Source organism: Mesoplodon mirus (assembly GCF_964341445.2).
Source record: "Mesoplodon mirus genome assembly, chromosome: 14".
NCBI classification, from domain to species: Eukaryota; Metazoa; Chordata; class Mammalia; order Artiodactyla; family Ziphiidae; genus Mesoplodon; species Mesoplodon mirus.
The window spans coordinates 83,124,304-83,144,603 of record NC_138990.1 but is presented as its reverse complement, the minus strand read 5'-3'; the positions used below and the strand labels follow the sequence as shown (position 1 = coordinate 83,144,603).

The following is a 20,300-nucleotide window of genomic DNA, read 5'->3' as shown; positions in this document are numbered from 1 at the left end:
AAAAGCTTTGAAGTTTCATTTGGTTCCATTTGTTTATTTTTGCTTTTATTTCTATTACTCTAGGAGGTGGATCAAAAAACATCTTGCTGTGATTTATGTGAAGGAGTGTTCTTCCTATGTTTTCCTCTAAGAGTTTTACCATGTCCGGCCTTACATTTAGGTCTCTAATCCATTTTGAGTTTATTTTTGTGTATGGTGTTAGGGAGTGTTCTAATTTCATTCTTTCACATGTAGCTGTCCAGTTTTCCCAGCACCACTTATTGAAGAGACTGTCTTTTCTCCATTGTATCTCCCTGCCTCCTTTGTCATAGATTAGTTGACCATAGGTACATGGGTTTATCTCTGGGCTTTCTATCTTGTTCCATTGATCTATGTTTCTGTTTTTGTGCCAGTACCATATTGTCTTGATTACTGTAGGTTTGTAGTATAGTCTGAACTCAGGGAGTCAGATTCCTCCAGCTCTGTTTCTTTCCCTCAAGACTGATTTGGCTATAAGATATTTTGTTCTAGTTTCATAAAAAATGCCATTGGTATTTGATAGGGATTGCATTGAATCTGTAGATTGCTTTGGGTACTATAGCCATTTTTACAATATTGATCCAATCAAAGAACATGGTATATCTCTCCATCTGTTGGTATTATCTTTAATTACTTTCATCAGTGTCTTATAGTTTTCTGCATACAGGTCTTTTGTCTCCCTAGGTAGGTTTATTCCTAAGTATTTTCTTCTTTTTGTTGCAGTGGTAAATGGGAGTGTTCCCTTAATTTCTCTTTGAGATTTTTCACCATTAGTGTATAGGAATGCTAGAGATTTCTGTGCATTAATTTTGTATCCTGCAACATTACCAAATTCATTGATTAGCTCTAGTAGTTTTCTGGTGGCATCATTAGGATTCTCTATTTATAATATCATGTCATCTGCAAACAGTGACAGTTTTACTTCTTCTTTTCCAATTTGTATTCCTTTTATTTCTTTTTCTTCTCTGATTTCCATGGCTAGGACTTCCAAAGCTATGTTGAATAATAGTGATGAGAGTACACAACCTTTTCTTGTTCCTGATCTTAGAGGAAATGCTTCCAGTTTTCTACCATTGAGAATGATGTTTGCTGTGGGTTTGTCGTATATGGTCTTTATTATGTTGAGGTAGGTTCCCTCTATGCCCACTTTCTGGAGAGCTTTTATCATAAATGGGTGTTGAATTTTGTCAGAAGCTTTTTCAGCATTTATTGAGATGATCATATGGTTTTTATTCTTCAGTTTGTTAATATGGTGTATCACATGGATTGATTTGCTTATATTGAAGAATCCTTGCATCCCTGGGATAAATCTCACTTGATCATGGTGTATGATCTTTTTAATGTGGTGTTGGATCCTGTTTACTAGTATTTTGTTGAGGCATGGAATATCTTTTCCCATCCCCTCACTTTCACTCTGTATGTGTCCCTAGGTCTGAAGTGGGTCTTTTGTAGACAGCATATATATGGGTCTTGTTTTTGTATCCATTCAGCAAGCCTGTGTCTTTTGGTTGGAGCATTGAATCCATTCACGTTTAAGGTAATTATTGATATGTATGTTCCTATGACCATATTTTTAATTGTTTTGGGCTTTGTTTTTGTAGGTCATTTTCTTCTCTTGTGTTTCCCACTTAGAGAAGTTCCTTTAGCATTTGTTGTAGAGCTGGTTTGGTGGTGCTGAATTCTCTTAGCTTTTGCTTGTCTGTAAAACTTTTGAATTCTCCATCAAATCTGAATGAGATCCTTGCAGGGTAGAGTAGTCTTGGTTGTAGGTCCTTCCCTTTCATTACTTTAAGTATATCATTCCACTCCCTTCTGGCTTGTAGAGTTTCTGCTGAGAAATCAGCTGTTAACCTTATGGGAATTCTCTTGTATATTATTTGTCATTTTTCCGTTGCTGCTTTCAATAATTTTTCTTTGTCTTTAATTTTTGCCAGTTTGATTACTATGTGTCTCGGCGTGTTTCTCCTTGGGTTTATCCTGTATGGGACTCTCTGTGTTTCCTGGACTTTGGTGGCTATTTCCTTTCCCATGTTAGGGAAGTTTTCGACTATAATCTCTTCAAATATTTTCTCTAGGTCTTTCTCTCTCTCTTCTCCTTCTGGAACCCCTATAATGTGAATGTTGTTGCATTTAATGTTGTCCCAGAGGTCTCTTATGCTGTCTTCGTTTCTTTTCATTCTTTTTTCTTTATTCTGTTCTGCAGCATGAATTCCACCCATCTGTCTTCCAGGTCACTTATCCGTTCTTCTGCCTCACTTATTCTGCTGTTGATTCCTTCTAGTGTAGTTTTCATTTCAGTTATTGTATTGTTCATCTTTGTTTGTTCTTTAATTCTTCTAGGTCTTTGTTAGACATTTCTTGCATCTTCTCGATCTTTGCCTCCATTGTTTTTCTGAGGTCCTGGATCATCTTCACTATCATTATTCTGAATTCTTTTTCTGGAAGGTTGCCTATCTCCACTTCATTTAGTTGTTTTTCTGGGGTTTTATCTTGTTCCTTCATCTGGTACATAGCCCTCTGCCTTTTCATCTTGTCTATCTTTCTGTGAATGTGGTTTTCTTCCACAGGCTGCAGGATTGTAGTTCTTCTTGCTTCTGCTGTGTGCCCTCTGGTGGATGAGGCTAAGAGGCTTGTGTAAGTTTCCTGATGGGAGGGAGTGGTGGTGGGTAGATCTGACTGTTGCTCTGGTTGGCAGAGCTCAGTAAAACTTTAATCTGCTTGACTGCTGATGGGTGGGGCTGGGTTCCCTCCCTGTTGGTTGTGTGGCCTTAGGTGACCCAACACTGGAGCCTACCTGGGCTCTTTGGTGGGGCTAATGGCAGACTGTGGGAGGGCTCGCACCAAGGAATACTTCCCAGAACTTCTGCTGCCAGTGTCCTTGTCCCCATGGCAAGCCACAGCCACCTCCTCCCTCTGTAGGAGACCCTCCAACTCTAGCAGGTAGGTCTGGTTCAGTCTCCCCTGGGGTCACTGCTCCTTCCCCTGGGTCTTGATATGCACACTACTTTGTGTGTGCCTTCCAAGAGTGGAGTCTCTGTTTCCCCCAGTCCTGTCGAAGTGCTTCAATCAAATCCCACTAACTTTCAAAGTCTGATTCTCTAGGAATTCCTCCTCCCGTTGCTGGACCCCCAGGTTGGGAAGCCTGACGTGTGGCTCAGTACCTTCAGTCCAGTTGGTGGACTTCTGTGGTATAAGCATTCTGCAATCTGTGAGTCACCCACCCAGCAGTTATGGGATTTGATTTTATTGTGATTTCACCCCTCCTACTGTCTCATTGTGGCTCCTCCTTTGTCTTTGGATGTGGGGTATCTTTTTTTGGTGAGTTCCAGTGTCTTCCTGTGGATGATTGTCCAGCAGCTAGTTGTGATTCTGGTGTTCTCACAGGAGGGAGTGAGAGCACATCCTTCTACTCCACCATCTTGGTTCAGGGCTCAAAGGGGATCATATAATTTTTATTCTCCAGTTTGTTAAAGAGGTGTATCATGTTGTTTGATTGGTAGATATTGCACCATCCTTGCATCACTGAGATAAAGCCCACTTGATCATGGTGTATGATCATTTTAATGTATTGTTGAATTTGATTTGCTAATATTTTGTTGAAAAACTTTGCATCTATGTTCTTCATTGGCCTGTAATTTTCTTTTTTTGTGGTGTCTTTTTCTGGTTTTGGTACTTGAGTAATGGTGGCCTTGTAGAATGAATTTGGAAATGTTCCTTCTTCTTTACGTTTGGTAAAATTTCCCTGTGAAGCCATCTGGTTCTGGACATTTGTTTGTTGGGAGGTTTTTTTAAAATTTTTTATTTTTTTCACAAATTCAATTTTACTAGTGATTGATCTGCTCCAATTGTTTGTTTCTTCTTCTTCTTTTAAAAGATTTATTTATTATTAATTTTGGCTACATCGGGTCTTAGTTGTGGCACATGGGATCTTAGTTAAGGCATACGGGATCTTTCGTTGCAGCACATGGGATCTTCGTTGTAGTACGTGGGCTTCTGTCTAGTTGTGGTGTGCAGATTTTCTCTTCTCTATTTGTGGCACACAGGCTCCAGGGCATGTGGGCTCTGTAGTTGTGGTGCACGGGTTCCAGAGTTCGTGTGCTCTGTTGTTTGTGGCACATGAGCTCTAGTTGAGGTGTGTGAGCTCAGTAGTTGTGGTGCATGGGCTTAGTTGTCCCGTGGCATGTGGGATCTTAGTTCCCTGACTAGGGATCGAACCGGCGTTCCCTGCATTGTAAGGCAGATTCTTTACCACTGGACCACCAGGGAAGTCTCTGTTTGTTTCTTCTTGATTCAGTCTTGTGAAGCCGTATGTTTCTAGAAATTTGTCCATTCCTTCTAGGTTGTCCAATTTGTGGGCGTATAATTGTTTGTAGTATTCTCTTATGATTTTTTTTGTAGTTATTTCTCCTCTTTCATTTCTTATTTTGTATATTTGGGTGCTTCTCTTTTCTTCTTGGTGAGCCTAGCTAAAGGTTTATCAGTTTTATTAATCTTTTCAAAAAACAGCTCTTGGTTTCATTGATTTTTACTATTTTTAATCTCAATTTTATTTATTTTCTGTCTGATCTTTATTGTTCCTTCCTTCTGCTGACTTTGGAATTTGTCTGTTCTTTGATTTTTTAATTTGTTTAGATGGTTGGTAGGTTGTTTATTTGAGATTCCTCTTGTTTCTTGAGGTAGACTGTATTTCTATAAACTTCCCCTTTAGAACTGCTTTTGGTACATCCCATAGATTTTGGCGTGCTGTGTTTCCATTTTCATTTGTTTAGAGGTATTTTATGATTTCTTTTTGGTTTCTTCATCAATCTCTTGGTTTCTTAGTAGCATGTTGTCTAGTCTCCATGTGTTTGTTTTTTTCCCATTTTCCTTTCTGTAATTGATTTCTAGTTTCATACTGTTCTGGTTGGAAAAAATTCTTGATATAATTTCTATCCTCTTTAATTTGTTGAGACTTGTTTTGTGGCCTAGCACGTGACCTACCCTGGAGACCATTCCATGTGCACTTGAGATGAATGTGTATTGTACTGTTTTAGGATGGGATGTCCTGTATATATCTATTAAGTCCAACTGGTCCAATGTGTTATTTGAGACCATTGTTTCCTTATTGACTTTCTGTCTGAATGATCTGTCCATTGATATAAGTGGGTGTTAAAGTTCCCTACTATTATTGTAGTGTTGGCAATTTCTCCCTTTATGTCTGTTAATATTTGCTTTATATATTTATGTGCTCTTGTATTAGGTACATATATGTTAACTAGTGTAATACTCTCTTCTTGTACTGATCCCTTTATCATTATGTAATGACCTTCTTTCTCTTTTGTTATAGACTTTGTTTTAAAGTTTATTTTGTCTGATATGAATACTGCTACCTCCACTTTCTTGTCATTTCCATTTGCATGAATATCTTTTTCCCCCCATGTTCTTGCTTTCAGTCTGTGTGTGTCTTTAACTCTGAAATGAACCTCTTGTAAGCAGAATATATATGGATCTTGCTTTTAGTCCAATCAGCCACACTAAATCTTTTGATTGGAGCATTTAGTCTATTGACATTTAAGGTGTTTATTGATAGGTACATACATATTGCCATTTTGTTACTTGTTTTCTGATTGTTTTGTACTTCTTCTTTTAGTTTCTTCCCTTGTGTTTGGATGACTTTCCTTTTAATTTTATTTTGTTTTTATTTATTTTTATTAAAAAAATTTTTTTGGAGTATAGTTGATTTACAACATTGTTGATGAGTTTTAATGGTATGCTTCTGTTCCTTTCTCCCTAGTTTTTGTGAATCTATTGTAGGTTTTTGATTTGTGGCTATGATGGGGTTCATATATGTTGACCTATAACTATATCTACTTGTTTTAAATGGTAGTCATTTAAGATCAAACACATTCTAAAAGATCTACATTTTTTACTCCTTTCCCCCATATTCTGTGTTTTTGATCTCATATAAATATGGAATGCTTGATGAATTTGCGTGTCATCCTTTCTCAGGGGCCATGCTAATCTTCTCTGTATCATTCAAATTTTAGTATATGTGCTACCAAAGCAATCATCCTTTAACATATTTGTAAAGTTGGTTTAGTGGTGCTGAACTCGGTTAGCTTTTGCTTGTCTGTAAAACTATTTATCTCTCCTTCAGATCTGAATGACAGCCTTGCCATGTTGAGTATTCTTGGTTGTAGGCTTTTCCCTTCCATCTGTTTAAATATATCATGCCACTCCCTTCTGGACTTCAGGGTTTCTGCTGAAAAGTCAGCTGATAGCCTTATGGGAGTTCCCCTGTACATACCTTGTTGCTTTTCCCTTGCTGCTTTTAAGATTTTCTCTTTATCTTTAATTTTAGCCATTTTAATTACAATGTGTCTTGGTGTGGATCTCTTTGGATTCATCTTTTTGGGGATATTCTGTGCTTGCTGGATATGAATGTTTCCTTTCCCAGATTAAGGATGTTTTCAGCTATCATTTATTCAGATAAGTTAACTGCCTTTTTTTCTCTCTCTTTTCCTTCTGGTACCCTGTAATGTGACTATTACTATGCTTAATGTTATCCCAGAGGTCTTTTATACTATATTCATGTTTTAAAATTCTTTTTTCTGTTCCGCTTTGGTGATTTCCAGTAGTCTGTCTTCCAGTTTGCTAATGTATTCCTCTGTATCAGCTAGTCTACTGTTGATTCCTTCTAGTGTACTTTTATTTCAGTTATTGTATTCTTCAGCTCTGTTTGGTTCTTCTTTATATTTTCTAACTCTTTGTTAAACTTCTCACTGTGTTCATCCATTTTTCTCCCAAGTTCATTAAACATCTTTACGATTGTTACCTTGAACTCTTTATCAGGTAGATTGTTTATCTACAGTTCACTATGTTCTTCTTTTGGGGTTTTATCTTGTTCCTTAATTTGGAATATATTCATCCCTTCCCTCATTTTGCCTAATTCTCTATTTCTATGTATTATGTATGTTGGTTATGCTTCCTGATCTTGGAGAAGTGACCTTATTTAATAGACGTCCTATGGGGCCTGGCAGCATACTCCTCTCTGGTCACCAGAGCTATATGCTTTAGGGGTGACCCTATGTAAGCTGCTGGGCCCTTCTGTTATGATGGGACCCACTACTGCAGGCAGCTGGTAGATGGAGCTGATCCCTGGCATGGTTTGTTGCCAGACCCTGACTCATGCAGGGGCTGCCAACCTGCTGGTTTGTGGGGCTAAGTCTTGGTGTGGCTGGCTGCATGGACAAGGGTATCTGGGGATTGTGCCTGGCCTGCTTCTGGGCAGGGCTTAATTCCTATACTACTGGCCTCTTAGCCTGGGGGGTCCTGGGACTGGTGATGACCAGCTGGTGAGTGGGTAAGCCCTTGGTACCAATGGGCTAGAGGAAGACTCCAAAATTGTGCTTGGCAACACCAGGGTCATGTGGTAAAATGAGCTCTCAAAAATGACTGCTGCCAACATCTATGTCCTCAGGGGGTGTTCTTTTTGGCTCTTGCCTCTCTGGGTGCCTCTCCAAGATCAGTAAGTGAGTCTGACCCAGGCTCCTTTCAAATTGCTGACTCTGCACTGGGTCTCAGAGCATGTGTGATTTTGCATGTGCCCCGTAACAGCAGAGTCTCTGGCTCTCCCTTAAGCAAGTCCCACTGGCCTTCAAAGCCAGACATTCAGGGAGCTTGTCTTCCTGGTGCAGGACCCTGGGGCTTGGAATCCTCATTCCTTTTGGGAGAAATTCTGCAATTGTAATTATCCTCCCGTTTGTGGGTCATTTACCCAGGGGTGTGGGTCTTGACCGTACTGCATCTTTGCTCCCACTACCAATATCACTGTGGTTCCTTCTTTATATCTTTAGTTGCAGAAAATCTTTTCTGCTAGTGTTCAGGTTATTCTCATTGATAGTTGCTCAGTAAATAGTTGTAATTTTGGTTTGCCCAATGGGAGAAGGTGAACTCAGGGTCTTCCTACTCCACTATCTTGGCAGCAACTCCAAAGTGCTTGAAAGTATCAGTGATGGGTGGCTGATAGGTCTCCTGTCTTATGACTTCTCTTTCAGAAGAAAATGAAATGTTTCCTGTACTCTTAGTGCCAATGTTTTGTGTACTTTTAAAATTTTTTAATTAATTAATTAATTTATTTTTGGCTGCATTGGGTCTTCGTTGCTGTGCATGGGCTTTCTCTAGTTGCGACGAGTTGGGGCTACTCTTCGTTGCAGTGTGCGGGCTCCTCATTGCGGTGGCTTCTCTTATTGAGGAGCATAGGCTCTAGGTGTGTGGGCTTCAGTAGTTGTGGCACACAGACTCAGTAGCTGTGGTTTGCGTGCTCCAGAGCAGAGGCTCAGTAGTTGTTGTGCACGGGCTTAGTTGCTCCATGGCATGTGGGATCTCCCTGGACCAGGGATCGAAACTGTGTCCCCTGCATTGGCAGGTGGATTCTTTTTTTTTTTTTTTTCTTTTTGCGGTATGCGGGCCTTTCACTGTTGTGGCCTCTCCCGTTGCGGAGCACAGGCTCCGGATGCGCAGGCCCAGCGGCCATGGCTCACGGGCCCAGCCGCTCCGCGGCATATGGGATCCTCCCAGACCGGGGCACGAACCCGTATCCCCTGCATCGGCAGGCGGACTCTCAACCACTGCGCCACCAGGGAGGCCCCGGCAGGTGGATTCTTAACCACAGTGACACCAGGGAAGTCCCTCTTTCTTGTACTTTTAAAATGCTTTGCAAGAATGCAAGCCACTTCACTCCAAAGAAATATGTCTCTTATGAGTTGCATCCATTTTAATGTTTATAAGAAACTCTCAACTAAATATGCTGGCTAAAAAGTACTGAATGTGCACAATTAATTGAACATCATTTAACAGAGATTTGCTCTGAACTCTCAAGTGACTCAGGCATTTTGTCAACTGCTGCTGTTGCTTTGTAAGTACATTGTGAAATTATATTTAAAACTAAATAAAGGAGATGTTGCACAGTTTTAACTCCAAGAATTAAAACTGTCCCAAGTTAAGTAGAGAAGGAAAGATTTATATAACTAAGTGATCATTTGAACGTTGAGCAAAAAAGAGAGAAACTAAAGATTATGCTCAGTGGAATTTTAAGCCTTCTAATTTGTTTAGGTATGATAACTTCAGGATGGAGGTGCCATGGTTCAAGCCAACAGAATACAATTTTAAACCGAAAAACTTCATCTGTTTTGCATATGCCAACTCTATGGACTAATACAAAATGTTTCATAATTGTAAGTAACATTGACCTTGTTTACAATGTACTAAATGGACAAAGTGTTATATTGATTGTTCTATACCTGAGTGACACTTCAGGGAAACACATATTTATCTGAAGATAGAAAATTGGATTTAGTGATGAATAATTTTGGATCTCCCGCTCCAGTTCACAGTCAGCACTTGATCAATGATCTTATTCTTGTTGGTTTCTTTGTTTATTCAACATAATGCACTGGAGCACTACTCAGCATTCAGAGCTCAATCATTGAAATTTGTTTGGCAAGTCAAACAATATATAAGATTTAAAAATTCTTTATACCATACAGAAAGTACTACTTCTAGTACTTTCCTGGTTTTATTTGTTATGCTTAAATTAAATACAGCTGGGGTTTCCCTAGTGGCGCAGTGGTTGAGAGTCTGCCTGCCGATGCAGGAGACACGGGTTTGTGCCCCGGTCCGGGAGGATCCCACATTGCCGTGGAGCGGCTGGGCCCGTGAGCCATGGCCGTTGAGCCTGCGCGTCTGGAGCCTGTGCTCCGCAACGGGAGAGGCCACAACAGTGAGAGGCCCACATACCGCAAAAAAAAAAAAAAAAAAAAAAAAAAAAATTAAATACAGCTGGAATTTATTTTGGTGGAAGGAGTGAGGTAGGGCTCCAACTTCTCTTTTTCCTTCCAAATTGCAAGCCAGTTTTCTCAAAATGATTTAATGAAGGATGTAATTTAAAAACTTGCATGTGCCCAAAATACTATTTAAATTGAATACTAATGAAATCTTGGAAAGAAATTGTCGCGTGATTTTCTGTTTTCAGATGGTTTTATTCCAATTAAGATGAACTCAAGGCTTAATGAGGACTTGTAAAGAAACAGATTCAGGAACTAGTACTCTTTTACCTACAAAAAATATAAGAGGAGGAGGATGGAATGGAAGCCGCTAAGGAGAATAAGGTGCAGAAATAACAAAAATATTTTGAAGTATATATAGATAGAAGGGTATTTATTACAGCACTGTCTATGACACTGCCTGGTTTCTTAAGCAGATAGCAAACCTCTAGCGTCCTTTTTCTGTGAGTCAAATCAATCATAGCCACATTTCTGTTACAGGCAGCCAAACAATCCTGACTGATACACTACATTTATTTGTCTTCCTGTGTGCTTCTATATCTCTACTTTTACTTCATTGTTTCATTTAGCATGGGTTACTTTTTTTTTAATTAAAAGTTTTTTTTAAAAAAAAATAATTAATTTAATTTATTTATTTCGGGCTGTGTTGGGTCTTCGTTGCTGCATGTGGGCTTTCTCTAGTTGTGGTGAGTGGGGGCTACTCTTCATTGTGGTGCACAGACTTCTCACTGCAGTGGCTTCTCTTGTTGTGGAGCATGGGCTCTAGGCGTGCAGGCTTCAGTAGTTGTGGCACACGGGTTCAGTAGTTGTGGCGTGTGGGCTTAGCTGCTCCACAGCATGTGGGATCTTCCCAGACCAGGGCTCGAACCTATGCCCACTGCATTGGCAGGCGGATTCTTAACCACTGCACCACCAGGGAAGCCCAGCATGTGTTACTTTTTAAAATCTAAAACTGTTGGTAAAAATAAAGAATATGTTGAATGTTGGACAGCTAAAGAAGAAATGAGAGTAATCAAGACAGTGAAGAGTTTACTGGAGGGCACAAAATAATTTGAGCAATATAATTTAATCTGCAAAGTAACAGCCTTTTTTTTTTTCTTTTTTTTTTTTTTTTTGCGGTACGCGGGTCTCTCACTGTTGTGGCCTCTCCTGTTGCGGAGCACAGGCTCCGGACGCACAGGCTCAGTGACCACGGCTCATGGGCCTAGCTGCTCACGGCATGTGGGATCTTCCCGGACCGGGGCACGAACCCGTGTCCCCTGCATCGGCAGGTGGACTCTCAACTACCGCGCCACCAGGGAAGCCCGTGATAGCCATTTTTATGATCAGGATGTTAAGCACTTGAACAACCTACACTTCATTTTCATAACAAAGACACAACTAGGAAAGGTGTTAATTTTAAGAATTTATTATTTTTTTTAAAAAAGCAACTTCCAGGGTTTGTCATTGTACACATTTAGCCCAGTCTCCTATAGCAGGTACAGCAATAACTGATTTTTATAACATTGACTCAGAGGCACTGAAGATCCATACTGTCTTAGGAATTATCATAGATAGAAGAAAGAATTAGAAGAGTTTAATGTTAAGTGTATTTAAAAAATCATATTCTAATTCTTTTAAATTGCTTATCCAAGTATGATAATATAGTAGAGTTCAGATAACTAGAAAACACAATTGACTAGAACATCCCATTCCCATCTGGTGTGCATTAATAGGCTTTTTACGCATATATCTTTATATAGTTTGCAAAGTAATTCAACCCACTTTTACACAGCATTAATTGTTTTTTATTGAGTTGGCACTGGGCTGAAATTGTTGCTCATTATCTCATCATTACTTTTTTCTAGTTCTTGGATGGATTTCCCTCATCTGACACAGTGTTTGGACTTTAGTATTTGTGAGACTTCCAGATTATCTCTGCCCATTCTAGTGATATTTACAATGAGGTTATCCACAGCCAGATATCCAAGACTATTCATTAATATGTCCACTAGCTCTGTTCTTGACTTTGGTAAAAGAGAGACCTTGTGTCTTACTGGAGTATGGGCCAAGCTCCAGGACAGAAGCTGTTTGTGAACTGGTCGTCAACAGAGGTAACCACTCAAGGTTCTTATTAATGCTGTGCAAACAAGGGTCTCGTCATTTCAGTAACTATTTGTACATTTATAAAAGCAATACAGTCATGGGAAAAACCAACAAGCACAGCTTGGTAGAATAACCTGCCATGAAATATCATTGGCCTTATAATAATTTACTACAACTGTTCCTTTTATTCACACTGGATAGGAAATGCTTCCATCTAACACATGGAATATGAATATATACAACAAAAAGGTGGCTTTTATTAAAAAAAACTTCAGGAGGACAATAACATGAGGGCTGAAAAAATAATTTTGTGCAGTTTCCTAATCACAGTCATATGTCTGCTACCTTTTACAGGGAATGACACAAGTTTGGATAGATTTTATAAACCAGTTAAAGAATTTTCCTGCCTGTAATAGCCTACTATTAAAATATTACCTTGTTCATACAGTATAGACGTTTCTCCTTCTCCACTGTAATTCTAAGTGACTGGGGTTGACATGAAGAGTCCCTTTTAAGGACAAACCCTGCTAATCCTCTTCAAAGTCATCATATATTCGCAGTTCCCTATTTCATCTAAAAGTTCACCAAAACATCTTGGAAACTGCACAGGGCTTCTGACTGATGTGCAGTTGGGATCCTGAATGTTGCATTCTCACCTGATGCCTGCCATCTTGATGCACAGCAATGTCAACATCTTGGCTTGAACTTTCTGATGGCCGCAGTGAGCCATGCAGCAGTGGTGTGGGGTGGGCTGTTTTGTACCGCCAGCAGTCAAAACAGTGGCCAGGGGCTCAACGCCTCTATGCTGTGAGTCTGGGGAACCCATTCCCCTGTGGAATGGTTCTCTGGAGTCCAGCAATGTCACTGCAGGTGGCCAAGACATTCTGACACCTGCTTCATGGAGAACTATACTCAAGAAGAAACCTAATATTCTAAAAATAGACAATATGGGCCAGGTTGGGGGGCAAGCGAGGGAGGTTGCTTTCATAAGCCCTGTAAACTATCTCTGATTTTAGCTCTATGAGGAAGCTGGGAGAGTCTCTGGCAGCGGCAGGCTGGGAGAAGGGCAGGTCTGAGGTATGCTTGGGGAAGTGTCAGTTTGGTGTTGGCAATGCAGATTTAGTGCCTGTGGACCCCGACTAGGGCACTCTGCCTAGATCTATTCTCCCCTGACTGTACCTTTTATGCCCAAGGGTTTCCCCATTCCCCCACACAATCCTTGTTTGCTTTTGCTTCCTAAAGTTGAGATGGCAATTAGGGATCATTTATGTCTCAATTTTGACAGATTAATGGTGGCTCTTTGGAATTATGATTTGAGGATTGTGTAGAAATCATTGGGCTCCATGGAAGATGGTGCTGTGATTGATTAGCAATGTCTGCCATGGCTACAAGCATTGGTGTGTATGGCATGCATGCTAGGTCCTATGTCTCTGTTCTAAGTAAGATGAAAGAATGAGGCTGGCTTGGTGGGTTTTTGAAGGATTTTTGGAGACCACAGCCCAAAGCACTAAGTTTGCATTTACTTTATATTCTGCTTCATTCCTGAAAAGATTTAAGGGTTTTGGGAGTGGAATTTTAAGACCTGTGGAAAGTTGGAGGGGGAGGTAATTTTGAACAGGCTGGTGCAGGAGGCCCTAAACAGTGGCCTCTGTTTTCACCCTTGGGTGATGAAGCCTAATGTTTAGAAAGTGATTATAGAGCTTACTGGTGATAGCAGATTCAGAAAGACTTGGAGGAGTGGAGTGGTTCCCAGGCATGGTGGGAATTTCAGGCAGCTGATAATATTTGTGAGTATGTTGAAAAGCCAAGGAGAAATATATTTGTATCCACAAACAGATGCTTTTTTTTTGGATAAATTCCTTAGTATGTCAGGACTATTGTCTCTCAGCTCTACCTAGAAGTCTCTGGTGCACAACTTCACGGAGAAAGAAAAATAAAATCAGTGAAATTGTGTGGTAGGTGCTAGTGATGACATTTTGGGAAGATCAACTAATGTTTGTCTGTGGAAAATAGGATCAATCACTTCTTCATATCTCAAGTGATTTAAATCGAAGCCAAATCTTGATTTTTTTAACATGAGGCATTAACAAGTTGCTCTTTGACGATGCCATTGTCTGTTGATTTAGGGGCCATGTTGGGCCAAAGCCAGCCACCTCCAGTTGCTGATGGCCTGTGGGTTTTAGAAACTGTCTGATGCTCCCATCAGTACTCTCCTGTCAGTGCACATACCTGATTTCACTTACACAGCAACATGGTAACATACCTTTTCCTTCAGTAAACAACCGCCCTCTTCCTCACTTGGAAACTGGGAGAATTTGGAAGGAAAATAAGGCATATCTTTTTACTCCTCTGCAAATCCCAGAACATGCTTTTGGATACCTGTATGATGTTGAGTTTCTTGCCACAATGGGGACCCCAATCTTTCCCCAAAGATGTAGGCAAAGGGTCTCGACCTTCCTGGATGGCACATAGAGGTGAGGATTCCTTGGTTCTTAGGCCAAGGGTCCAGGGTCAAGTGATGGAGGTGGAGTGAAAGAGGGAAGGCAGCATTTAGCAACCCAGCAATGTTATTTCTTATCTGACTCTGCATTTCACCCTCAGAGAAATGATTTTCTTATTGATCTCCATGAGACACAATCCCATTTAGAGCATCTCAGCAGTTTCAGTGTCTCTGGAACCTTCTAGAGGTGATGGCTGGCTGGCTATAATTGTGACTGTAGTTGCCTCATTGTTTGTTTTCAGGCAATTCAAAATTTCGCTTTCTTTCCTCTGATCACAATTGTCGGTGTACTGGTGTCACAAACCAATTTTTAAAGTGTGTGAACGTCAGTGGGCTTTAGCACCACTCATTTCCAAAGTGGGAGCCCCCTTTAACTGGAAAGACTTGTTCTAACACCACAGAGGAGCCTCCTCCCCAAAGTTTCTGAGAGAACCCAGAGCATGAACTGTGGGTTCTAGACAGAGGGCCTAGGAGGTGGTCGGGAGGGGGGTGGTGCCCTGTTGGGAGGGGGAGCCTGAGGGGGAGGGGGGAGGATGGAAGGTGGGGATGGAATTGGAGGGGTGGGGGCACTGGGGGGTGGGGGAGGGCAATGGGGAGCAGGGTGGGGCGGGGTGTAGATGGGGGCAGGAGGCGGTGAGGTGGTGTGGTAGGCATTGTTGAGGGGGTACTTGGCAGGCGGATTGTTCTTGACTCTGGTGAAGTTGATACAGCGCCCCTGGAAGAGAATCAGAGAGAAGGAAACATGAGCTGATGCTTGCTGGGGCCTTACAACAGGGCAGGTGGCAGTGTGCAGGAGGGGGGCAGCCTGAAAAATATGTGGAAAGCAGATGCCGTGTTTATGTCCGTGCGCTCAGCAGAGCATTACACCAGAACTTGACAACAAATAAGCTCCTTGTTCCCTTCTTCTGGGCTTACTGTGTTGCAAACTTATTTGTTCAATTTCATTTTTCACCGAGTCTCTCTCAAGGAGGTGGAAGAGAAGGGGACTGACCTTAACTGGACACACAAGGTCAAGGTAAGTACAGAGGTCGTTGAATTTAATCTCCTCAACAGCCTTGCCAGGCAGGTATTATTATCAGTTGTTCCATTTCACAGATGAGGACACTGAGGCTCAGAAAGGTTAAATCAAAACTAGGAAGAGGTGGGGTTGTTGTCACCAGTAGATACAGTCTCCTGCTCCAAGACCCTGCCTTCCCCAGAGCTCTGACATGAACAGTTTATCCTGCTTTTGTTTTCCCTGGGGAATCCCTCTTCTTCCAGCTGCTGTTGCACCTGCCCAGGTGCCCTTAGGTTCTTAAGAAATACAACCTGGGGACCTTTTGTTGCAAAGCAGGCATCTACCCTGAATCCAGCTTTTTCCCCACCCTTCCCAGGTACCTGACTAGATAATGCAGAGTGGACACCTGGAACCCCTACAGAAGCCTCTTCAAAGTCTAGAATATGAAGCCAGCCCTAGGTAGCCCTCTCTCCCCTGGGGCACATCCTCTTTGCTCTCCAGAATCACAGGCCCGCCAGCCCTGCCCCCCAACAGATACCTCTAGTCTCAACAGGCACTTGGGAGCCTTTCACCCAACACTGGGCTCTGCAACGGACGGGAGCACAGGGGCTCTCCCTGTCACGATGTTCTCCTTCTGGTGTGTGGACCCCCCTCACCTTTCCCATTTGACCCTCCCCTTCTCGCCTGGGCAGGGGATCGGCCAGCCTTGTGGGGTCCTGGCCTTTTTCCAAACTTCCCACGCCTATGGGGGCATCTTCTCTCTACTGTGTGTCCTGGATGCTGAGAGAATCGGGGCCACCCCCTCTGAGGCTGCCCTGTCCCTTTCTCCTGTCCTGCTCATTTTAACCTGATTTTAACCCGATACAAGCATTACACTGGGGCCGAGGAGGGAGTACGGCATTTTCCCTGGCTTCATTCTTCAGGATGGACGCCCATCCTGCGGTGGCCAAACTGGATGGGATGTGTCCAGAGGGGCCACCGTTTTCCTTTCCAGGCCTATTGAGGAAGGGCCTGAGGGGGACGAAGCGAGTGAGGCTGTGGACTTTAAGGACCAGTTACCTGAAGGACAAGAGGGAAATACAAGTGTGTGATTTGAGACTTGGCTTGGGGAGCGTCACGGCAGGGGCACGGCGAATGTTTGTGGGAGCTGGCGGGGCCCCGAGCAAAGCTTTCCTCACACGTGTACACCGCATCCATCCTTCCAGTCCCAAGTCAAGTCCCTTTTCCTCCACACATCTTTCCCTGAAGAGTCTGCTTCCACTCATCCCTTGCTTCCCTCCCTGAGTTTTCTAGCTACAGTCTACGCCACACACCAAAGCCTGCATACTATAATTGCTTTATCTGTAAATGCCTTGGCTCCCTGACGAGGTGAGAAACTTCTGGAAGGCAGTGGCCTTGTTTTGTGCTCCACTGTTGCTTTAGGAATTACAGTGCCGTATTTAGAGGTCAGCACCCCATTTTCTCTGAGCTTGCATTTCATGAGATTAAACCATGACCTAACTTTATTAGGTTTCGATTGGGGTCCACGAACTGCAGAAATCAGCTACCATCTTCTCATTGCATTGCCCAGAACTCCCAGATCACGGTCAGACTTTCACGAGTTAAGTCAACTTTGTGACCCAGTACTGTGAATTCCCGTTTGTCCAAGCAGCCCTCTTTTACAGCTTTATAAATCTAAGCCTCGATTACAGTTTATTTATGATCCTGGATAAAGCTCTTTCTTCCAAGATGTGAATGTCCTAACAATTACCATCTGTGATAAGTTCCTGTAACGGACAACTCAGGGTTGGGATTTACTGCACTACATGTTCTGCCTTTCATTCCTAGATATGCCCAGTCAGACCAAGAGGCCCGTTTCCTTTAAAGATGAAGGAAAATTCCAATCCTGGGGAAGGAGCTGCTGGTGCCTGGAGTCAAGTCCCCACGTGGCTTCAGATTTCCTTTAGGGCTGGTCATCCCACTGCTCTCTCCCTCCCTTTAGGGATCAGTGATGGTGAGCTGGTGCAAGAGAACAGGTGAATGATCTCAGAGGCCCGTTTAATTATTTCACACAATTATAACTCTAGTGTTTTTACTGGGGACACAATCAGGAGCTGCCAGGCTCCTTCTGTTCATAACCCAGATTAGGATTCCTAAATGTCTTCAGAAAGGTTTGAAAGGATCCACGGAACAAAAGATGATCTCTCACATCTGTCAGCTAAAGATGGAGTAAAAGCGGGCAGGGGTGTGTGGGGGGGTGCGATGGGAGTGAGATGGAGAAAGATCTTCCTAGGTCAGCCCCTCCCCTGCTGCCGTCACAGCCTCTTGGCCACAGCAGCTGAAGGACAGGGGTGGGGTGGGGTGGGAGAGAGGCAGAGAGCGCCCCTTCCTATAGTCAGTAACACCCCAGGGGTGCCCCACGGGCACCTGCTGCAGAGCACAGGCTGTGGTTCATTACAGATCCAGCATATTCGAGCCCAGCATAGCAGCCCAGAGCCAGAGGGGCGGGGGCAAGCTCACAGCCTCTGCCACGCCCTCCTGAGTCACACCCCACTGAGAGATGGAGGCTGGGGATAATACACCACCTGCCACTCCCAGTCAAGATGATTAACTTAACCGTTTTTCTTGAAGGGCTTGGAACAGTGCCTGGCACATTGTGTTTGGTGAGTGAAGTTGAGTCTGGGTACGGAAACATGCTCAGACTCCTAGCTCAGTGCCTCCTAGGAGAGCTGCAGGCTAGAACCTCTACCCTCCTCACCTGGCTTCTAGAATAAAACTGGTATACAGGGAAAAAACTATAGCACTGGACACATGACCAGGGCAGCTCCCAGAGCCGGCTTTCATCCACACCTTCTTCTGGCCTCCCATTGCTGCGTCACTCCTGTAACTTATTCTTACAGGACACACAGTTGACTACTGATGCATTGACACATACTTACTGTCCTGAAAAGAAGATGCAGACACGGCATAAACAAATCCCTGGGGTCAGTTACAGCAAGACGCAATTAGGACTTCAGGGAGGGGTGTGGCTACAAATGAAGTTCTTAAAACCGGGAGCCAAAGGAGCCAACACAAACACTGTTAACACTTAGACCATGTAGCTGGCTTTAAGATCAGTTTACACGACGTTATTTTTTGCTTGCGAGAGGACAATTGAAAGGCCAGATGTTCTCAGTGTCACACATGCCAGCAAATCTGCCCAAGTGTTTGGTTAAAAGTTTGCTAGGACAACTGGAGCACTTACTTCCTATGCTGGTCTTTGTAACCAGTTTAATTCTTTGCAGTATTGTTTTCGGGTTGCTTGATTCAGATCCAATATTTGGCTTTGACCTCAGTTTACCTCACTGCTCACTTACAAAGTATATATGCCAATTATTTTCACACATTAGCAACAAAATGTCCTGATTAAATTTTAAGAAGAAAATGCAACAATATCTCTTGCTAAGTGGAGGCTTAGCAGGATGCTAGGTGACGTTCTTCCTGGGCTGAAAAATGCCATTTTGATTTGGTTGAATCTAGTGGTGTTGGGAAGATTATTAGAAATGTCCAGGCACATCATCCACTTTATTATCAAAACCCCATGAGCTAAGTATTATTATTTTCATTGTACAGAAAGGAGATTGAGGGCTCAGACCTATTTAAATAACGTGCCCAAGACGACACAGCTGGTAAACTGTAGAAACGGGATTAAAACTTAGCTCTGCTTGCTTTAGGCTCTCCTCCCCCCTTTTTACTGCATTATCCTGAACACAGGCTAAAAGTGCAAATAATGCCGTGAAGCACTTGTAGACGGTAAGACACAGTGTTGCACTTGGCCACAGTCCATCAGCTCTTAACATAGATCTGATCAAGAGATCAGATCAAGAGATCGAGAGATCTTTCCAGAATGTAAGTCTGGTCAGTTCACTCCCCACATCAACATCTTTCAATGGCTCCCCAGTGATCCTAAAAATAAAACCCAAATGCCTCCCTCCAATAGCATATGCTATCTGTGATCTGGCCTTGCTTCCATTTTTCAATTAAATTCTTGCTCTTTGTTGTGGGATGTCCACCCTAGCCCATCCTAAGCTCTCCACAAATATCTGTTTAATGAAGGCTATACTCTGCCACTTGGTAGTCTTCTCAATATAAACCTTGTTCCCCAATGGCTGGGGGATTATTTCTGAGGCACCATCTGGGTCTTCTCCTTTGGAGATCTTCATAGCAGCAGTAGGTTCGCGTTTAAGTTGGCACTCAAAGAATACTGCTCATACCTTTGACGGTCTCTGAGGTGGAGCAAGCCTTCGTAGGAAGCTCAGATTTCCCCTGCAGGCTTACGTTCTCAGAGGATCAAAGGTTCATGAACTCACGGCTGTGTGTTTACATCTCCTCAGTCATCCCCTGATGGTCTCTTTGGACCATTCTCTAGACTCTTAGGGTAGGGGTGGCGAGAATCCTGTGTGCTCCCCTTGAGTTCCACACTTGAAGTGTTGACACGTTACCTTTAAAAATACCGTTTTGGGTTACTTTTTATTGATTTGTCAAAGGAAGTTGTTCTTCAACAAAACTCTTTATCTAAACTGGAGGGGACACACTTTGAAATGATCATGGTGTAGTCAGGATGAAAGATCTTATTGACCAGGTTCTGGCTTCTTCCTAGCTTTGAACTGCAGACACTGATGATCCAAGGAGAACAGTCAGGAAACTGGGGGTGTGGGACTGTGGTCTGTCTGCCCTGCGGGTCTGGGCCGGGAGGCAGACTTCCATCTCCAGTTCTGCCTCTAGTGTGTGAAACCCTAAGTCTCTTTCTCTCTGTGGGTCTCTGCTTCTTCATCTTCATCTGAAACAAAATTGTTGCGCTAGCTAGACCAAGGACCCTTCAGCCCCAATATTTTAAAATTCTATCAGAATTCAAATT

The 20,300-nt window shown here is 42.7% G+C and overlaps 1 protein-coding gene across 2 annotated transcripts in view; it reads right to left on the bottom strand.

Moving 5' to 3' along the window:
* The window catches only part of ANTXR1 (ANTXR cell adhesion molecule 1), a 296,666-nt gene that overhangs the window by 28,820 nt on the left and 247,546 nt on the right, over positions 1-20,300 (bottom strand). The window contains exon 18 of one of the 2 annotated variants that reach the window (XM_082643353.1): positions 11,235-15,142. The exons of the other annotated variant lie outside the window; for it this stretch is intronic. Within the exon in view, the coding sequence (XP_082499479.1) occupies positions 14,882-15,142 (261 nt within the window). The 3' untranslated portion in view covers positions 11,235-14,881. Of the gene's footprint in view, positions 1-11,234; positions 15,143-20,300 lie in introns of those variants that run through there. 2 annotated transcript variants of the gene reach the window in all.